We start from the raw sequence: 21,815 nt of genomic DNA on the forward strand, positions 1-21,815 counted from the left end.
AGTACATGCAATATTTACTTGAGATTGATTTTATAGAACCAAGTACAAGTAATTGGAGTTCTCCATGTATTGTTGTGTCTAAACTAGATACTACTTTACAAATGTATCAAATGTATAAAAAAGGTCAGCAGTGTTAACAAAATGGGCACCTGTTCAATGTCATGAATAGGTGACTGTATCAATAGAATTAGAAATGCAAGATATCTCCCAAAGTCTGAATTTTTGAACGTATTCTGGCAAGTTACTGTAACAGATGGACATTTTAAAGTTGCTATGAGTTCAGCTCTTTCTCTGATTGTTGAATGTATTGATACCAACCCACACTTTTCTGTAACAAAATGCAAAATTCACAAATCTGTGTTTGTTGAGTTATGGTTTAATGAAGCAAGAGCAATTCATTAGACAAAAGAAAAGATAATGCAATTGCAGATGTAATCACACGTGTATATAAATATTATAGTTCTTAATGTTTATACCTTTATTTGTATCTCTATGTTATGCATATTAATTGCCTATTATGTTGAGTGTTAACTTGAATTTAATTGTAGTAATCGTAGTATCATCGTAGTGACTGTGACACCCAGCACATTGCAATGTTTTCCATTGTAAATACAACTCTCTTCTAAGAGTTTACTGTCGGTTGTACAAAATAGAGTTTATTTACGTATGCTAGCTACAAAATCCTTGTCTTGAATACTGGAGTTGGCCACTCCCCCTACTCCATCCACCCCGCCCACTCAGAAGAAACCGCACAGTCTATAGCCATTGAAAACCTGCACCAGCTGTTTCATTTGGACTGGCCCAATTTGACAGAGGTAAGCTTGAAAAAAAGATGAGTGCAGAAAAATAATCAACCTATTCCAGTGCTTGCATAAAAATGTATACAAATTTAAATTTCAGGTAAAGCTTACTTTACATACATATCCGTTGTACAAGTTACGACAATGACCGATGTAAATCACCAGATATCACTCACTTACTGCAAAATGCTACGGTCATGTCCGAGGATCATCTGGACTGGCAAAAACAATCTGGCAAGGCACAGTGCGAGGGTGCATAAGAAGAGGCAGACAGAAAAAAGGTCGGAAGACAACATTAAAGATTGGATAGGCATGGTGGTTCTAGATTTCCAAAGGGCAATAGAAAACAAAATAAATGGGGAGAATTGGTAGTGAAGTCATATGTGGTACCCCAACGACCTATTAGGTTGTGTTATTGATGATGATAATGATGATGATAATCCTGATCTTGGTGCGAAATCAGTATTATCATATTTCTTTATTTCAGGAGCTGAGCCCATTCACCTAATAATTTGTCATCAGACATTATATATTTTTGCTACCAATTTAAACATTTCCTTACATACAATTTAAAAGCTAAAACAATAATCAGAGCTGACCTCATTTAAATCTATCTTCAGTACCTTCATTATCCTTTGATATGTATTGACCTGTTGTGATAGTAGCATTACCGGATTTCTTTCTTTCAAGAGATGAGGCCCTTTAACCGGATACTCTGTCAACATACTAATATATTTTATTTTCATGTATGAAATGTAAACGCTACAATAATAATCAAAACCAGCAACATTGAAACGTAGCCAGAGTGAACGTTTCGGGCCTAGATGGGTATCCCAATTACGGAACCTAGCCTTCCTGGTATGTATCTACAAGATACGGGATGCTTCTGACTGGTGGACTCAGAGATAACTAAATAGAGATTTGATGGTTTGCCACAAGAGTTCTTCTGTTTCATTGATAGATTGTGTTTGCTTGAAAACCAATATTATATACTTTCCTGTTTTTTTCTAAACATGGAAGTTAAAGAGAGGATCCGTTTCATTTTAAAGACGGGAAATCAAAATGGCACCGAATCATTTGAGTGCAAGGAAAGATACAAGCATTCTAGGAAGAATACAATGGAGTTCCCAAGATATTTGGGCAGTACATACAATCGGTTGACTTAGTAATAAAGCACGATGATTATCATGGTAAAATTTGATTTGAGAAACCAAGTTTCATAATTAATTTTTACAAAACTTTGTCACGTGTCTAGTTGTAGAACTAGCTAATTGCATATTGTTAACAATTTCTAAAGTGCATTTCAGAATTAAAACAGATGAGATAAAAACTTTTCAAACACATTTTAAGATCACCGCATTGTACTCCTCTTCAAACCAAGTACGCTATTAATTTCTTAATTTGTCAGAGAATCCTCAAAACGAGAAGAAAACACAAAGTTTCTAAACAATAGCGATAACCCTCTTGCAGTATATATGTGATCGGATCCATAAGGTGGTACTACTGATAGACGTTTTTGAACTATCTGAAAGCATAACAAACATAAACGCTTATTTGTAACATAGTATTCTTGGAAACCAGCAAATATTTGCATTGTAAAGTTAACCATGATTTTCTGTACACATTTTAGTCATAATTATATGTGATGTTGTGAAACTGCGATAAGTAGTATTTATCTAAAGGTAATGAAGTAGGTCAGTTAAAACCATTACTGTTATTTATGTACTACTCCGTTTGACATTATTTATTAAATATCTTGCCTCCATATTTTCGAAATGTCGACTAGTTTCGACGGACAAGTTCTGAATGAAACTTAAAACAAATTTAAGAGATATTAAATTTAAATTGCGCTCGACTCACGTGTTAACACACCAGTTAAATTATCATAATCCATAACTTCGAAGCCTTAAATTATATCGCAAACATGAAACAAATTGTCTTGTTAAAATGTCATCTGTGAGCACCAGGGAATATTTTCGTTTGAACTCGCAAAAATTAATGCTCGCATTATTTACTGGGCAGTTGTAAGACACCAAAAATGTAATCGCTATCCTACAAAATGACTAGGCTGCAACATTCATGAATTGCCATAAGAAACATACAAAACCCAGAATAAATTTGCTTTTGATGTTTTCTCAGTTCACTAATGTACATCTCGATGACGATGACTTCGGTATGATTGAATAAGTACGTTCTGGCTTGAGTCGTCTCAATATATTTGTATAACATATTCGAAGCCACAGTCAATTATGCATGATAAATTAAATTTATATTAAAAGTATTTATATTTTTAATGTTTTGTGTTCTCTACCTTAACACTTTAACGTTTGTAATGATTTTATTTTCTTGGATTCTAAAATAATTGAGGAATCGTTTTATCAATATATTGATGAACATCGTGTTTATTAAGTATTTGCGGAGAAATGTTTAATATCTGCAAGAAATTGTTTTCATCATATCAATATAGTATTAATTCTTCACGTATTTTCGTTATGAATTATGAATTTTACAATCATTTCGATACTTATACCTTATTGATTTTAGTTTTCAAAATGTCCGTTTTCTTCAATATTCATTAGAAACTTGCCAAGTAAACGACTGTATCTGTTAAAATAGCATGTTGTTTTTGTTTATAACTGGTGTCACAAGAACGATTAAAGAAATAACATAACAATAGCAAAGGCAATAATAATAATAATAATTATCGAACATTCAGTGTCCACATCGTTATGAGTCTAACGTTTACTCAAGTTTTATTAATTCTTTAAGTTATGTTTTCCGTTTTCATGTTATTGTTACACGCACAGGGTTATTTACTTGACCGGAGGTTCTCAAAACCCTGGCGCGATTCTCGTTAGAGGTCATACGTTTACCCAAACTTTCCAAAGACTTCCATACAACTTCAGTTGTAAATTAGAAAGCCCGACGTCTCCATTCTATACCTAAATTTTACTCTAATTAATGCAAGACCACAGATAAAACAACCTGCCAAATATCTATCAGCCGCACCTCTGCATGGTTTCTCTTCATCAGGTTCCGTACCGCCAGCCGTTCACGCCTTAGAAACTATACTAGTAACCTCTAACACATGGAACTATTTTAACTCCGCCACCTTAGTCCAGTCAATGTATGCTTTCCAGACACATTTAGCCAATATAACTGCACCCCATTTGCCGCCATGGCGACATAAACGGTATCTGCTTAGTCCCTTCTTATTTATTCCTTTGTGTAATTTTCCGGTTTCCTACCGTAAATACTGGCACTGCAGTCACACCATCAATGTACACCACTAGATTTTAATATGGACTATCTTACTTCAGGAATATTCATGCGGTTTTGGCCTAAATTCACTACTAGTGAACCATGGCATCATGGAAACTCACTAACACTTCACTCCGTGACGATTGTTCCTACAAACTGGCTAATTATTTCGAGCTAGGAATATTTCCATTGCGCCGAATTCCAATAATCACACAAGTAATCACACAACTCTAAGAATTCCTTAAAACGGGGCGCTATAACTAAATGCGCATACTCCATATTTATTACATTATGATACTTTGAACTTGATTAAAGTACATTTGTAGTATTTACCGCTACAAACTGCAAAAATGCGTGTCTGTTTTAATAATAAAGTGGATTTTTGGTATCTGTAGTCTGCGTCTAATTTCGTCACTGTCTTGATTAGACCACATATTTCAACCGCTGACTTGATGTCTTGCTCTCAATGTATTGCTTCAGTACCTTAACTCGCATACGTTTAAAAGACATTAAAAGACATTTAAAAAGCCATTTTAACTTGCTGAGTTTAACTGTCATTATGATTCTATGGTCTTAAACCAAGCAACATATAAAAGAAAAGACCAACAAGTTCTGTTCGCACTATTTGTTTCACTAGATGTATTCACTTGCGTTTTTCACATTTCACCAGAGACACAAAATAATATTAATGATTTTAACATCTTGGTAATTTTCAATAACTGCATGAATGAAATAAAATTTAATGTAAGAATACTTTATGTGTATTGGAATGCAAGAGTGAATTCACTGACTATATTTATTTTGCCTTTTTTGGTTTTTGTTTTTCTTTAGAAAGTGTTCACATTCAAACATTCTTATGTTTTGCATCTAACCAATTCTGTATTTTCTTTCATACACATACCCATAATTTGCATTACATACCATTTTGTTTCCTATAGAACTCCACAAGACATTAATTAGATCAAGTTATTTACTTATTCCTAATTTCCGATTCAAATAAGGAATAGGTATCCAGGTACTAATTCAGGATTCCACATTATAGGCATGAAGTTTTAAAGTATTTTTTGTTTCCGATACAATAAGAAATAAAGTATCACCTACTTATTCTCGATTTTGAAAATGCGGCATTTTCACCTCATCACCTTAGAATGAATATTAGTATTATCACCAATATGTATAATGAATGCTTGTGTGAAGGTTTGTTTTTCACGCAAAACTATTGATAATATGAGAAACCTTTCTTGACGTATGACCATGTTCATAATTGTCATCAGAAGTTTGTTTTTCATTGTTTGCACTGCTATACAAACATCAAGATAAAGAAGGAGTCTACACAAGATGTACATAGTAAGAGAGGTAGATACAACCTCAAAAAGAAATCTTTGTCATTAGTTAAATACTTCAAAATAATATTCGAAATATTCTCTTACAGCGCGATACACGAGATATGCAGATGGTTTTGTAAGAGCACAATGTTTTCTGTCAGAGTTACAACACATTACTGATAACATTTGTAGGAATAGTTGATTCCTCTGATTCTAGATATTAAGATGAGAAATTTTACTTTCTTTTTTTTTTTTGTAATGCAGGTAATTTCAAACTTGTACGTGCATGTGTATAATTCATATATGCATATAATTTTAAATACGGAATGGAAACAAGTGTTGTAAAAAAGCATTGAATGATATTTCAAAGCTCAATTCAGTAAGTTCTAATTTGCATATTAAAAACTTCTAAACAAAATAATCACTACATTCCTCGAATAGTTGCAACTATTTCTAGTACTGTTTGTTTATAAACTTACGTACCAGTTGACCAATATTATTTAGCCCCAAAACTCAACACAGAATAAAGGTAAAAACACTCAGTCAGATATTATAAATTATTGAAGAAAAATACATATTCAGATTTACTGACACTTAATTCAGCATCGTTATGGATATATATATATATATATATATATATATATATATATATATATATATATATATATATATATATATATATATATATATACACGATTATTAGGATTCCAAGTGTGTGTATGTGTCTTCCGTGCATATTTCCAGCTATTATGTCATACAAGTACAAATTCAGAAACAAATCTAATTTACACAATCTACTATTATCATTGCTGTGGATCCTGTTATTACAAATAAAAAGAATGTAGAGTTGGATATAAAAAATAGATTCGCGACGATGAACATTCAACGTCAGGAAGGAAGAGAATATTTTATTAATTGATTTAGAAGATAAAGATTTGCATTTATGCTTCTTACTACCATATATAACCTCAAAATGTCAAATAGGAATTGTCAGGTAACAAAGATTTCTTGAATGACACTTTCGAATGGGTAAAAAGTAAGTGTTGTCACAAACCTAATTTGGAATTAAAACATATAGTCTTTGGAATTAAAGACGACACTCAGATTGATGATGTAATGAACCACTACATTATATATGAAAAGCAGAGAGACTAAATATAGCCTTTTAAACATGTATCCATATATAAGTATTTTAATTCGCTTGTCTATATATTTATATGCACATGAGCGCTTAATTTGCTAAAAGTGTATACGAGATGCGCAATGTCCCTTGTTTATCTAACTGACAGGAAAAACAATACAGATGGCGAAACAGGAAGAAAATGTAAACCCCTGCAGGGAATGGCTACTTTGCATTTGGTTTGACCCAAAAACATAAAAATGTTTTTGCAAAGGTAGGTAATGTTTACGAAATACTGACTACTAACAGTTAACCTTATGGGGTCAATAGGTAATTATAGCAAATCCTCTGCGTTTATGATGGGGCTTTCCTCTGAAATGGTACTCCTTTTATTTAAATGAAAATATTGACTTTCGATCAATATTTAAATACGAATATCTTTCTTTATCGTCAATATTGGTATCCAATGCAAAAGAGTTAAACTAAGGATGTCGATAGTTTCAAAATTTGATTTAATATATTCAAAACAGTGAAGTTCATGTTTTTTAATTGATGTGTTGTTTGGATTGACTGATTTATTGCCTTTTCCTCCCTATTAATCTCGATTCTAAATGTAATTCAACTGAGGTATGTTTGAAATGATTTGTCCTATATTAATGGTACTGCATATTGACGTGTAACTATAAAACAGAGAAATAATATTTTTCATAGTTTTGCACGTATTTTTCTGCTTTATTTTGTATGCTTAGAAGAAGTGACTTCTACATAACGTTTAAAATAGATCCTCTAAGTAAGAGCACGCGTTTATTGATATATTTATTTCTCGTGCTGTTAAAAATATGACTTGATGGATAATGTGACTGTTAGGTACATATACAAATTCCAATTAAATGATACCATTGTATGTTGGCAATCATGCAGTATTTAAATCTATGTATTCATACACGTATATATGTGTTTATGTACGATAACAACGGTAAGTTTAATAAAAAATAATTCATTGCCAAACTTAGAGAATCCTTTATCTAGTGTCCGTAATCTTCCTATAAATCAGAATATTGTATATGACCTCCTGTTTTTAACTAATAGAAAAGATGATAAACATTTTAAATTCAAAGGGAGGTCTTTAGCATCATTTATCCACTTTAAATCAAACTTTGTCTCAGGGTAAAATAAATCTTGTTTGCTTGACTCGAGTTTATTTATCAGATATGTGTATTGATGACAAACTAATTCTTTTTTTTTTTTATAATAATCCTCTCCGTCTTTAAACTATAGCTCGAACCAAAGGACTTTAATTTACATTTACTAATGTTACAGTTCAATCCAGATAGATAAATTATATTTCCACGCCAATCACAAAGGTTTCAAAAGCCTTAGTTTGTTTATTACATCGTGGCTAGCAACCTTGTATTGGAGTTTCTTGAAATCATGTGTGCTAGCCACGAGAAAGCCTTCACCGTTAATAGCTGTAAAATCGCGTACTGACTGTTTACCCGAATAACGTAATCTGAGATAAACAGATTTAACAGATCGCGTATATTCACGCACCATTCACGGTAATGTTTGATTTTTTTAAAGAACTAGGTTTATGAGGTCAGTAGCTTCAGTAAAAGGCACAAATCGGAAGAATGAGTAATATAGTTATTTGTCAACTCCATTGGCATATAATGTTAGGTTTCATATATTTTTCTCTAATACAAAAGGATTCAGCGTAAATGCCAATAGGGGGTCTGTGATCATGTTTTTGTCGCAATGTTTAATATTAACATAAATTCCTAGCATCTTCTCCTCATCACGAACGCCTTCATAAGCAAAAACATTGCTATTGTCATCAACATGTATAAAGACGGTACACACCGAACTCTATGGTTCACTCAATCACATATGATTAATATCAAGAAGTATTTCTGACGTATGGCCATGTTGAACTTTTAATGTTAAATATACAAACATGATCTAAAGTCCCATGTATAATTAATAAATATATCCATTTATTCACAATTAAACTTTTTCTATAACGCAAAAGATAAATACAGATATAAGGGGTGAGCCTCTTCTTCTCATATGAGAAAATTCTTATTTATGTAGCCACGATTTTGAACAGCGAATTTAATAAATACATTTCGGTTTTTAGAGATCAGTACAATCTTGTAATTACTTTTAAAATAATAGATTCACACAAAATGTTATGATTTCTGCTGGCCTCCTGCTTAGTGTAAATCGGTACGACAAACAGAAGCAGAAACGATGTTAAATTCTAGATGGCAGAAATATTTATGAAATATATAAAGAGGAATGTTGCAGCGCTAATGCATTAACGTGGAAGGAGGAAACACCTTCTGATTCGGATATCTTAAAAGACACTCATTCCTAAATTAGGCCTCTAACAGTAAATAATATACTGATAATAATGTTGTGTTAGAACAACATTACCTATACCCATACACATTTTTTCACCCCATATTTTCTTTTCATTGAAAAAATTCCTAATGTTTGTGTACGTAATCTTTAGCACGACTGGTATATACATTTCCTTCATTTATACATTAAACGTTAACTAAATATATCCTTTCTGTCACGGTAAATATTGGCAGCGACCTTTTAATGGAGATTCTTCTAATCATAAAATCAAACCATAGAAAGACATGACCCTTTGACCCCTTAACATTCCTTGTAAATTCGCGAAATGCATGTTTCCCATAATGCCAATTAAAAAGAGGATTTGCCACAATAACGTTATCTAATGTGAATGCTGTAAATGAATTGTGTCTATAAATGTGTTATACACATGAGTGTTTTCCCACAATAATTTAGGTTTTGAGAACAATGTGTTTTCAATAGGAAGAATGCATACTTATTTCATAATTTTATAAAACAAAGTCGGGTCATGTCCGAGTTGGTGCAATACTTAATGTTCTCAATTTAAACTCATTTGGGCTGACACGATCTTGGACAATATTTTATTCAGTTCTCCAAAGGAATTTTAGGATGCCAAAGGGAATTTATTCCCATCTATTTACAAAATGCAGATTTCCAATTTAGTGATATGGTTGTGATTTGGATCTTTAACGTAGCTTCTAACAATTTTTCAGTCATATCGCTAGGATGTTTGCAATGTTGCAGTTTATAGTGATGTCTAGCACTGGGACATCATGCGGCAGACATGTAGATTGATGTCCCAGCCAGTCACATTATCCTGATACCAGGCCGACCAGTCCTAACGCTAACCTCTTAAAGCTGAGCGCCAAGCGAGGCACTTGTTAGTACCATTTTTGTTTTTGTTTGGTATGACTCGGCCGTCGACCGAACCCACGACACCCGTCATCCGAGGCGGACGCTCTAACCACTAGGCCACCGGATCGGTTGCAAAATCTATTTGCAAAATCCGGCTTTCAATTTAGAATTACAATGAAGCTAACATTTAAATTCCATGAACTTGTAATGTAAACGGTGGACATCAATGTCCTATATAAATATTGTTTATAAATTCCAAACACAAACATTATGTTTGTCACGTCACAATCTCAAAGACCTGAACCATGCGTAATGTTATAAGAGCGGTTTTCTCTATTACTGATATTGTTCAGTGCATTCTTTAATCCACGACATTGTTCATATGCATGGTAATATTGATCAGTTTAACTGATTACAATTTTAAATGCATATACGTGTCGTTTATTGGAGGATAAGCACAAACCAATTAGGATAGAAGGCCATGACCAATGTCAGTAACCAAGAACTAAATTCGCTACTATCACACTACTTGAAGTTTCTCTGCAATAATGTAACCAATGCAACTACATATACCGGGAATCTTGTCCGATTTACTAATTAAAAGAACAACGCTACCAGTCTCCAATCAACATCATTTTTTTCCATTCTGAACAGTGAACTTAATTTGGCGACTTAACTGCACACACACACACACACACAACACACACACACACACACACACACACATAGATATATATATATATATATATATATATATATATATATATATATATATATATATATATATATATATATATATATAAGACATTAAATTTAATCTTTTTCATTAAATTAATGAAAAATGTATATAGGGTTATCATTTTAAGGCACAATGGCGACAATTAAACACGTTATAGTTAAAAACTAAAGATCCTAACCAGCACTCAGTTTTGACTGACCAATACACATTCATCTACTGACACGTACCAACACATACGGAACAACAAAAAAGTAGGTATTTGCAAACACTATACCCACAAACAGCTATACACTATCACATACAGCAATAGGGGTACTAATACATAGACGTATATAATATTACTCCCTGAAAGGGTAAAAGTGCAGATTTAGTCACAAACATACAATCACACCTGAAAACGGTAGGATTAACCTTGGTTCTAGTTATCATTTCTCTGTATTACTGAAGTAAGTATTCGGTTGTATTTTGATACATGAAAATCAAAATTAAATAATTTTCTCATACGATACTCTCGCATACTTAAGCGTTATTGCTGTCCCCGAAAAAAAATCAAACCATGAAACATCAACTAACAATACGAATGAATGTATTCCGTATATACATAGATCGATAGATGCATCATGTATACATAGGGAGGTTGACTGACGCTTGTAAGTTTTCTGAGGTACCAATCAACTTCAGAGTTTTACCTCATCTTGTAATTACTGATTCATATACAGACGTTATAGAAATGAAAATATCACAAGCGTACAAAATATTGTCAGTTTACATTTTCTCTGTGCAAGCATGGCGAAAATTATGCTATCGGTATTTCTTGTTTTCTGGCTCAAGGAGAAATCATCATTAAGATAAGAATATTGTGATGTCTTTATGCCAGGAAAGGAGAAAAGACCCTCTTTGAGACTTAACAATAACAGCATGCTTTGCAACTTGTTAACAAGTCTCAGTTATCACTCTATAGTTTCATTTATTATGCGAAAATAATACTGATGGTAAATTTCCATTGTACAATATGTTTATCTTGTCTTAAGTGTATATGTTTGAGTACTTCTATTATGTTTTATGCAAAGTTATTTGAAACATCCAATATCAGTATAACCATTATATCGTATGTACAGTCGCAAAACATGCAATATATTATACATATACGTGTTCCCCCATATACAACTTATTTACGTTATAACTTATGTTGTGTATTCTTACCTGAAATCCTCATACTTATTATGTTATTTACTGTTGACGGTCTTGTATACGAACTTGCTTAGTTGTAACCTTACCCGTTTCCTAATAATAACAGTTATTGCAGGTGGAAATGACACATGGATCGCAATAACATGTAAGTCAAAAGCGTCCCGAAAACTTGAAATTGTTTTCGTCAGTGTTAGAGCTACTTTATGCGAATGATTATCATATTTACATTACTACATTTACTTAACACAGGACGTAGACTCAAGTCTAAATTTGTAACCCATGCCACTAGCATACCTAGTGTAATTTGAAGATAACATCCAATATAATACATATAATAAATATGATATCCTTGTATATGATTCTTCCCTGTAAAAATAATGTAGGCTGCATCATCCGCAGAACTCATTGACTAGATGGATTAGGTACATGCGTGTGATATTCTGAAAGAACAGCTGTAATTATGTATATATATATATATATATATATATATATATATATATATATATATATATATATATATATAGATATAGATATATATCGAAACGTTACTTAATTCAACAATTGAAAACTTATGAGGAATTTGGCCTAAATGAAATATCTAAAGATTTAAAATATCTAACCTTCCCATTGCGGCCTCGTGAAAATTACAGCTAATTATTATTTATGCAGTAAATGCAAAATTGGAGCAAATATCTACCCAAATAATTACACTTTTAATATTTTTATTGTCTTTGTTATTATTGTTATTATTATTATTATTATTATTATTATTATCATTATTATTATTATTGTCAATTATCACGATTCACAATTATTTTAACACCATTCCTTAAAAATCTTCTTGCATTGCTCAACTTGGATATACTTTATATCGTCAATTTTTCGCCACGCTTTGTCTCGTCCTTTTTACACAATTTAGAATTAGGTCGAAACATACTGCATGGCTCGTTATGTGATAAATACAAGAACCCGCTCATCTTTTATTTCTGCACAAACTTTGTGTTGTTATAAATTGCCCCTAAATTTAGCAAACTTAGTATTTAATCAGTACGTATTTAAATATGTACTCATCACAGCTAGTTCTTGCTTCAAGCCATTTTTCAGTGCAAGGGACATGACGCTGACGGCATATCTGGTGGAAGAAGAATCCTGGAAATCCCCGAGAAGAACCACCGACCTACAGGAAGCTTCTAGCAGGCTTTCTCACATACCCATATTGGCCGAGCCCGTTATTCGAATCACCCCACCGCACCCACCAAAAACAATACACAGGAGTTCAACTACGCAGTAGCAAACAGACTTTAAAGATAGCATCTTCTAAGGTTTTGGGGACAGCTTTTAGAGAATGTGAAATCAAAGAAATCAATACGAAAAGTGTGCCAACTATCAGATAGGCCACAAGAATGCTCCTTGATTGGGAAGAGATGGTTAATATACATTATCTCTTACTCTTTACATATGCATATGGTTATTTATATATGTACGTATCTACGTTTTAAAAAATATGCTACCCTACCGTTTATGTAATTAGCAAACTATATTAGCTGTTTCATCAGCATCAATACAATTATATTAATAACTTCAAAACGTATTTCAAAACAAAGATTTTTTAGAAAACGTACCTAGAGTGTTAAATATTTTCAGCTTTTTATATAAATTAATGATGTAACGCATATGCTGCCTGATGTTTGCTAGGTATGTGTCTACGGACGTGTTATTATTCCCAGGATTATAGTAAATTATAACTTTTTGTCAACATCTTTGTTATCTATAACCGCTGTTAGAGATAATGCAAAGTATCACCACCCTCATAATAAATTCAATAAACTAGGTTTTGGTTATTTTCGAAGTTCAATCTCCCGTACACATGCGTGCCAATGCATCCAACAAATGTTTTAGGCACCTTACTCATCAGCAGGTTGCCTTGTTTGTGTGTTTGTGTGTGTATGTGTGCTAAAGTGTTTGTATGTATGTGTGCATGTGTGAGAATGTGTGTGTGTTTCGGATTTTAAGGTAGCTTTAATAATTCGAGTCACATCGCTAAGATATCTGCAATGTGGCAGTTTATAATGATGTATACTACTTGGTCATCATGCCGCAGGTATGTCCCGACATACCAGGGCGATCAGTCATAACACTAAATGAACCCGAGACCTTCTACATCTGAGTCGGAGTCTCTAACCACTGAGACCACCGGAGCGGCACCGCATGTTTTAAGACACAATTACATACTTGTCATTAGAACAGGACTACGGAACTGCAGGCTTTTATGAAAAAAATGCTTTGTAATATCCTGTCAGCTGCCGAAAACAAAACACGGGACAATACATGAAGAGTTTTCATTGCCAAAATGCTATAAATATTGCTCCCAGTGCGGCTACGAAGCTCAGATTTCACTTAATGATAAACACCAGGTCACAAAATACCTTGAACATTGTTATCGTCCTTTGTTAGATTTATCACTGGATTGAACAGTCGATGCAATTAAGGAGTGTGCAATATTTCAATAAAAGAAAAATGTTATCTTTTAAATTGTTTCATGCAATCAATAAACAAAATGTTGTAGTAAACAAGTGCACTTTTTATTTCTTTCATTTCTAATAAATTCGGCTCGTGTATAAAATAATGCATAAATAGGACGATCCTGTACATGTTTTCTGGATAATCGGGTTCCAAATTATTTTTGCCTGTCAGGATAAAGGTTTTCGAAAATTTGTTAGAACTGACTAAATCATTCTGAATGGTCAAAGGCAAACAATCTTATTACAATAGGTGGAACAGCCTATATTATAAACCATGAATTCAGAAAATCATTAGATCTGTCAACATTGTCATTTTTAATGAGGACGGATCCTGGTTAAATTTGGATAATTTGAAAATTAATTTTCCATTCACATTATGCTACCAAAGCGATGGGTGTCGTTTGCCCGCGGACCTGGTTTCGAATCTCGGTTGAGTACGAATTAAAATTTCTCTAACTTGTATGATAGTATTATCTGCATTAAAATATTAAGTCAAGTATTGTCATGTATTATCCTACAGAATGAAGGAATAATACTTGTATATTTGCAATTCTCTCTATCTACCTACACACACACACACACACACACACACATATATATATATATATATATATATCTATATATATATATATATATATATATATATATATATATATATATATATATATATATATATATATATGCATCTTTATCGCATATTTGCAGCTATAAAATCAAATTCAATAATTAAATCAAGGATCAATTATAACTCTTATTTACACAAACTTGTATCATTATTGCTGTTAAAAATGACAAGGATATAGAAGAGAATATTAAAATTAAATTCGTAACTAAAACCTATGAACTTCAACAAGAAAGATAATTCTGAATTAATTGATTTATAAGACAAAGATTTGCAGTCATGTTTCTTACCTACTACCATATAAAGTCTCAAATTTGTCAAACTCGATAACAAGCAGAGATTTGTTGACTAATACTTTAGAATGGATTTAGAGTAAGTGCTGTCCCTAAATTAATTTGCAATTAAAATATACAGATGCTCTCTTTGGAATTAGAGTTGACATTCTTACTGATGAGGTAATGAACCAATAATGATATATGCAAAACAGTATGTATGTATGTATGCATGCATGTATGTATGTATATATATATATATATATATATATATATATATATATATATATATATATATATATATATATATATATATATTCACCGATTTAATAGACATTTGTTATGTGTCCTTTCATACTTTTTATTATAATCTGAAGAGATATGGCGCTTATTGAGAATGTTTTGGGACAAAATTTTTACTATTCCTTTCACTAAGAGTTATTAGATTCAGAGAATTTACACTCCATTCTTTGTATAATATTTACAATAAAGGTCAAAAACTTTGAAAAGCTGTTTGAAAAGAATATCAGTGACAGTTGAAAAATTCGGTTTGTAGCTTACTATGTCATTGTAACGTCTACTAAAACTTTGTGAAAGCGAGTTTCATTTAATAATTTCATACTCATTTGCTGAAATCAGGGCTTATACCAATGGATATTCTTCTAATCAAAACAAATAAATGCAGTGAAATATATAGTTTTGTAGGACAGGAATGGAATGCTTGGGACACATTTCTGATTTTTTCAATTATGACTATTTTCTTATGCATGTACTGTAGACTTAAACCCTCTTCTTATATGTCACTCAGTCAACTAAGTTTCTTAAATTAATCCGAGCTGTTAGGAATTTAGTATGAATATGTTAAGTAATATATTCCTGCGGGGAGAATTTAAGGTAGAAACTAAGTTGGTATGTGATCAGGACCACATGTATACATTGCAAAGGTAGATTTAACATGGACTGTTGATAAATCGTTACGACACCAGTCATAACCTGAAACAATACATGGGTTTAAAAAGCACTGTTACAGCTTCTATTTGGGCTTGGTTCATATAATCATCGCAGGCATGAACCAGTTTAAATCATATTGCTGGGGATTAGTCAGAATCAAATGAAGTTCTTCAGTCATTGCGGGAGGTTCAGTATAATGTGCACAAAATAACACATAGAGTGTCGATAGTTGAGTCGATTGTATAAACAATGAAATAAGCTTGTTTCGATTAATTCAGACGAATATTTCGAACCTTATTTTCAATAGATATGCATGAACTCTCATGAAAATCAGATATATTAGGTCCACATATCATGGGCGACCAAACTTGACGCAGAAGAGCCATTAAATATCTCATTCTTATGTAATAACAAGGTAAAAGGAAATATAGTTTGCTAGGTTGCAACATTTTCTTCATAGGCTTTTTAGATAGACACCAAACGCATGATCCGATTAAATTATTTGGGTATGGTTATCGACAAATCAACTTGTAATGGTATGTAAAAATTAAATCAATTTTCCTAGGCTATGTTTTATTATCTTTCCCTTAGATATTAAGAAGTAGACTTGGCTGGAAGATAGAACTAATCAGTCTGAAATAATCAAATTATATAGATCAATACCTAACTCTATTATCATAACCTGCTGAGTGTGATGATTCCTTTTTATAGTAGCAAAGGCACTTGTTTTAAATTCGTCTTGGATTGTTCGAAATTGTTTAGTATTCAGTTCAAAATATGCTTAATGAGGCAGTGCATATCTGGTGCAATATAAGACGCTGAGCATAGAAAACGTATTGCTATGATAAATAAATTGGATATTTATTGCACACGGGAAAAAAAAACAACAAAGAGTACTTGCTGTCAAAAGTTTGAAGGACACTGCATTCATTAAAGGATGTCAAATGCTAAAGGTGAAAAGTCTGAAATACCTTCTAATTCTCCATCTCAGTATATTAGATCTGCGAAGATCATATTATAATTAATATTAAGAGGTGCAATGCTACAATAAAATAAAATAAAAGTGCAGATGATTGAAAACTAATTATTAACAAGGTAAAAGTTTTCCATCGAACATATATATGGCTTTCCATTGCCAGAGATTTTGTTTTCTGAGGATATATATATATTTCAATAAAACGTTTATCCAGTTACATATAAATATGTCATGAAGATACTTGTGGCTTTTGTCATACACACTATTAAACAGCTAAGCGAATGCCCCGTTTGTTAGTTTAATTTATTTATTTTGAACAACTATGTCAGATCCAGGACAATTCCACTATAGCAGAATCCGTCATAATTGCATGCTCAATTTCTCCGGTTCGTCCTGCGTGCACATTTTACTGACTTTAAATAGTTGAAATTACCATGCTATAGATCCCACAACCACACTGACCTTATCAGGGCAAATTAAGATCAATGTCAGTCTTGAATTAATTATTTTCGCCACACAGTGAAATGTACTTAAAAGGTCGTCATACGCTTTTAAACACACCTTAATTATTGCTCTAATGGTGTTATATATTAAGAGTTCCAGATATGATATAAATGAAACGCATACAATCTATTATGATATACAGGCCGGGGTATTAAATATATCAACCAGTTGAAATCCATCTCTGCGACTACTTGCCTAGAAAGCAATATTGTATATTAATTTTTAGAACTGTGTTGAATAGCTGATCAACCGCGGCAATATTGCCTGTGTAATATAAAAGCAGGCAGTCGTGATTTCATGGATGTGGTAGAAGAGATGTCTAGAAACGTTTTGCAAGTCCAACTTAGGTAATAAAAATCCTAGGATGTTATAGGGGTCATTCAAAGGAAACCTGAATAATAAAAAAAGATGCAGCATATGTATGAAAAGCATAAGACGCGTCAGGAATACATTTATTTTAGCATTGAATATATCTGTCCTTTTATGTTTAGGTCGTACACAAACACTATTCTGCAACAGTTCTGTGCATGACGGAAATGTTGGAAGATTTTCTAGGGTTTTCCATGAATACCCTCCCATAGATGGCACAATTATACCCAGACGTATTAGGTTGTCTAGACTAATTTGTATGCTGAGATCACTTGTATGTCAAGAATCAATATTCATGTGCATACGTATGTAACAATGAAAGGGAGATGCTGAAAATACTCGTTAACGCAAAATTACACGCATCATCTATCAGATATACAGGATATATTTTAGTATTATTATTTTGTGAGGAAATCAGTTTCCATTTTACTCTGACACGATCAGGTCATTTATTTTCAGTGTATGCTTATAACAAACAAGAATATACTTGCGCTTGAAAATATTTACTTCAAAAACCTTCTTGCATTACTCTACGGGATATAATTTCTGGCAACTATTTCTCGCCACGCCTTGTCTCGTCATTTACTCATAACTCAGAATTAGGTCAAAGCATCCTGTCTGGTTCGTTATATGATAGATACAAGAACCCGCTCGTCTATTATTTCTGCCCAAGTTTATGTTCTTATATCTCTAGTGATTCTAATATGTAAGGAGTCCAGACGTTTCTATATACTACGTGTTAGGTATGTCTTTTTAACGTTTTGTCTCCATTGACGAAGAGTTTGGTTAGCCGGAAACGTTGTGAATACGTTTTGATATATATATATATATATATATATATATATATATATATATATATATATATATATATATATATATATATATATATATACGATGTTGTTCATACACACTATAAAACATCTGCCGGACCTCTCCGGTGTTTTTCTTTGCACTTTATTTATTTTGAATAACCATGTTCGTTTCAGGACAATTCCAACATGGTATAATTTCAAGATGGTTTCATTATTAATATCTCCGATTCCTTCTGTGTCCAGATTTTACACACTTTAAGTTGTATCCATTACTATGCTATAGTTCTGAGAAAAAAACAATTCACTTTTTAGGGCTAATTAACATCGATGCCATTCTGGAATGATTAATATTCGCCACACAATGAAATGTACTTGAAAAGGTAAAACACACTTCTAAACATACCCTTCTATATCTCAGCATTCATGGATCTGATAAAGAACTACCGTCAAGATTATGCACAAGCCGGACGAATCATGTAGGATATTTTGAGGCTCATCTTAGGACATAAACAATTGAATTAAGAACATACAAATATTAAATCAATCTCTTATTAAAACTGAATAGAACGTTAAAAATATAATATTAATCATAATATTTCAAACATTATAATGGCAAGTATGCCTCGTTAATTTATATCCCAATGCGAGTAGTTTAAAACCAAAGAAGGAAACATTTTATGGTGTTTTATACGTTTGTAAATAGAGATGGGTCTTTACGCATTTCACATATTTGAGCTCTTAATTAGGTGTCATTTAAGAAGTCTACCCTATGATATTTTGCGTCTTTGCAACTATGAATTTTCAATTCTACTTGTTTCCTTTCTTTTGCAGTTGATTACTGTCTGCCGGAAAATAACGTTATACTATTCGATGTTCTTTTCTTCATCGCCAGTTTCATCTTATTACATTTCGATGTGCTTGAAACGATCTCTGACTTTGTTGATGCGTTTATGATTCAAAAATACTAATGATGTGACTTAAAGAGTATGCAATTTTAATTCACATATTTGAGATTTGAAAACATAAATTGCAAGATGTTGTTTGTAGAGTAAGACATATGAGTTAAAGTCGCATTAATGATTTATTGCAAAACTTTTGAAACCGTAATAGAGATAAATAATATTGGATGTTGTCATAACAAGCTGCATCCTTGTACAAAGAAAACAAATCATACATTGCATCGAAGTTTCATTACACTTCTTCCAGTTTATATACCTATTGATCAGGTTGACTAAAGGTTCACGTGTGTAAATTATATTAAGCTAAGAATATATATATATATATATATATATATATATATATATATATATATATATATATATATATATATATATATATATATATTCAATTATTTTTCAGTGTTATTTGTTTCTTACCAAAGAAAGCAATTGATATTTAACATGTTAATACGTAAGAGAGTTGCTTGTTTGGGTCTCCACGAAAACTGGTGTTTATGGATAAATGGACACCTTTAATTTGAAAGTTGCTGGCTTATTTATTCATCCTGCTAACATGTTGTAATAAATACAATCCAATGAAACTTACCTTTAAGACAGAATAAATATATCCTTCTAAACATGTATCCATAGAAATTGTCTGCACATTATCCACTAAATTTCCTTTTGTACTTCGAAGAAAATCGCATTTTTCGACAGAACTTCAACTAAAGATACTCAATGCAAAAAAATAAGATAAAAATGGTGTATCAATGTATCCGATCTTTACTCTCTTCATTAACCAAATTAATTCATTCATTCTGTAAAATCACAGGCGAATCGGACTCCATAAGTTGCATTTCATGTCCTCTGTAATAAAAAGGAAAATGTGAAATTAGTCACTGAAAACATTTAAAACGATTGATCGAAGTGGAGTATGATAGCAATTTGGTAGCATTTTTTTTTAAGTCTGTGAGTGGTTTAGTGAAAGGCAATTATATGAATGTGCATGAGTGTCTGACCGACCTCAGTCAAATGTGTCTATTGTTTGATTTTAGTATCGCAACATTATAAAAACTCCTTTCGTTAGAACTCTTGCGACGGTAGGCAGTTAGGAACAAATGATCAATGCGACAAATTCTATGCACTCAAAACAGAAATTACCAAAATATACCACGAGGTACCAAATCAATGATACAATTATACATTTCGTTATTGTATACTTTACTTACCTCCATGGATGATTCAGGACAAATTTAAAAACAGTGTCAGACTGTGCGCTAAATAATTGGAGCAACGCTTAGAGCAGGCGGCCCGTATTGATCCTCCCATTACAATATTACCTAATAAGCCACAGTAAACTTGCCCTTGGACAGAATGCAAATTAAATGAATCTCATGCTGTTCTAAATGATCGTTTCAAGCACATCGAAATGTAATAAGATGAACGCTTTCTTTACTTTTACCTGTTAAATTCTGCTTACAGAAACGGTAAATAAAGCATTGACATACACCAATTTTTAGTTTCTGTTGCATACATGCTCGATCTATTTTATACAGTCTAAACATTTTCAAAGTTTTAACTTCAATCAGGTAGTGAACACGCGGTAAAGGTAATACGTGTCTCTCGGAATGAATCATGGATGAACTAACAAAGTTCATAGACTGCCAGCTTATTTTGTATTAAAGGCTGCACTGCAACAATCGTATAATGGTATGCACTTGTTGGTTCAAATTATTGTGCCTTTGAAATAGGTTCGACTGTTTCCGTGCCTTCATTGCCCGTCTATGAGTAGTTATTAACTCAAATATTGTCAAGCAGAAGTATATACTTGCACATTCCAAGCATAGACGGAAAACATACGATCTGATCATGTAAGTGTAAAATCTAGACTTCTTTCTACACTAAATAATGATGCTAAAATATACACTGTATGTCTTATAGATATTCCGTGTAACATAGCACTCAAGTGTGTTTTTAGAGTTTCCTGTTGATGGTTATATACGTTTGCATGTGAATAGTGATTGTTAACATACAGGCGATCTAAGCATACAAATTGGCCGAGGTAACCTGATACTTATGGAAATAACGTTATGCCAGGTATAAGAGGGTATCGAGGGGAACTGTTGAAAATATGGCAGCATTTCCTTCATACACAAAACCGTTGCAGAAAGAATTG

General features: G+C 32.4%; 1 protein-coding gene across 5 annotated transcripts in view; it reads right to left on the reverse strand.

Annotated features, from left to right (window-relative positions):
• Positions 1 to 21,583, reverse strand: part of LOC149769999 (uncharacterized) — a 39,817-nt gene extending 18,234 nt beyond the window's left edge. Inside the window, exons 1-3 of one of the 5 annotated variants that reach the window (XR_016418991.1) lie at positions 20,869 to 21,574; positions 20,247 to 20,506; positions 480 to 820 (exon numbers count right to left, since the gene is read on the reverse strand). Coding sequence is in view for 2 of the 5 variants with exons in the window: in XM_089949547.1 (XP_089805673.1) it covers positions 20,247 to 20,288 (42 nt within the window). In the remaining 3 variants the exon portion in view is untranslated. Of the gene's footprint in view, positions 1 to 479; positions 821 to 20,246; positions 20,507 to 20,868 lie in introns of those variants that run through there. The other 4 variants (XR_016418989.1, XR_016418990.1, XM_089949547.1 and 1 more) reach the window with 4 other exon arrangements.
• Positions 21,584 to 21,815: the final 232 nt, after the last annotated feature.

Source organism: Sinohyriopsis cumingii, unplaced genomic scaffold (assembly GCF_028554795.1).
Source record: "Sinohyriopsis cumingii isolate HCF-2022 unplaced genomic scaffold, ASM2855479v2 utg002885l, whole genome shotgun sequence".
Taxonomy (NCBI): Eukaryota; Metazoa; Mollusca; class Bivalvia; order Unionida; family Unionidae; genus Sinohyriopsis; species Sinohyriopsis cumingii.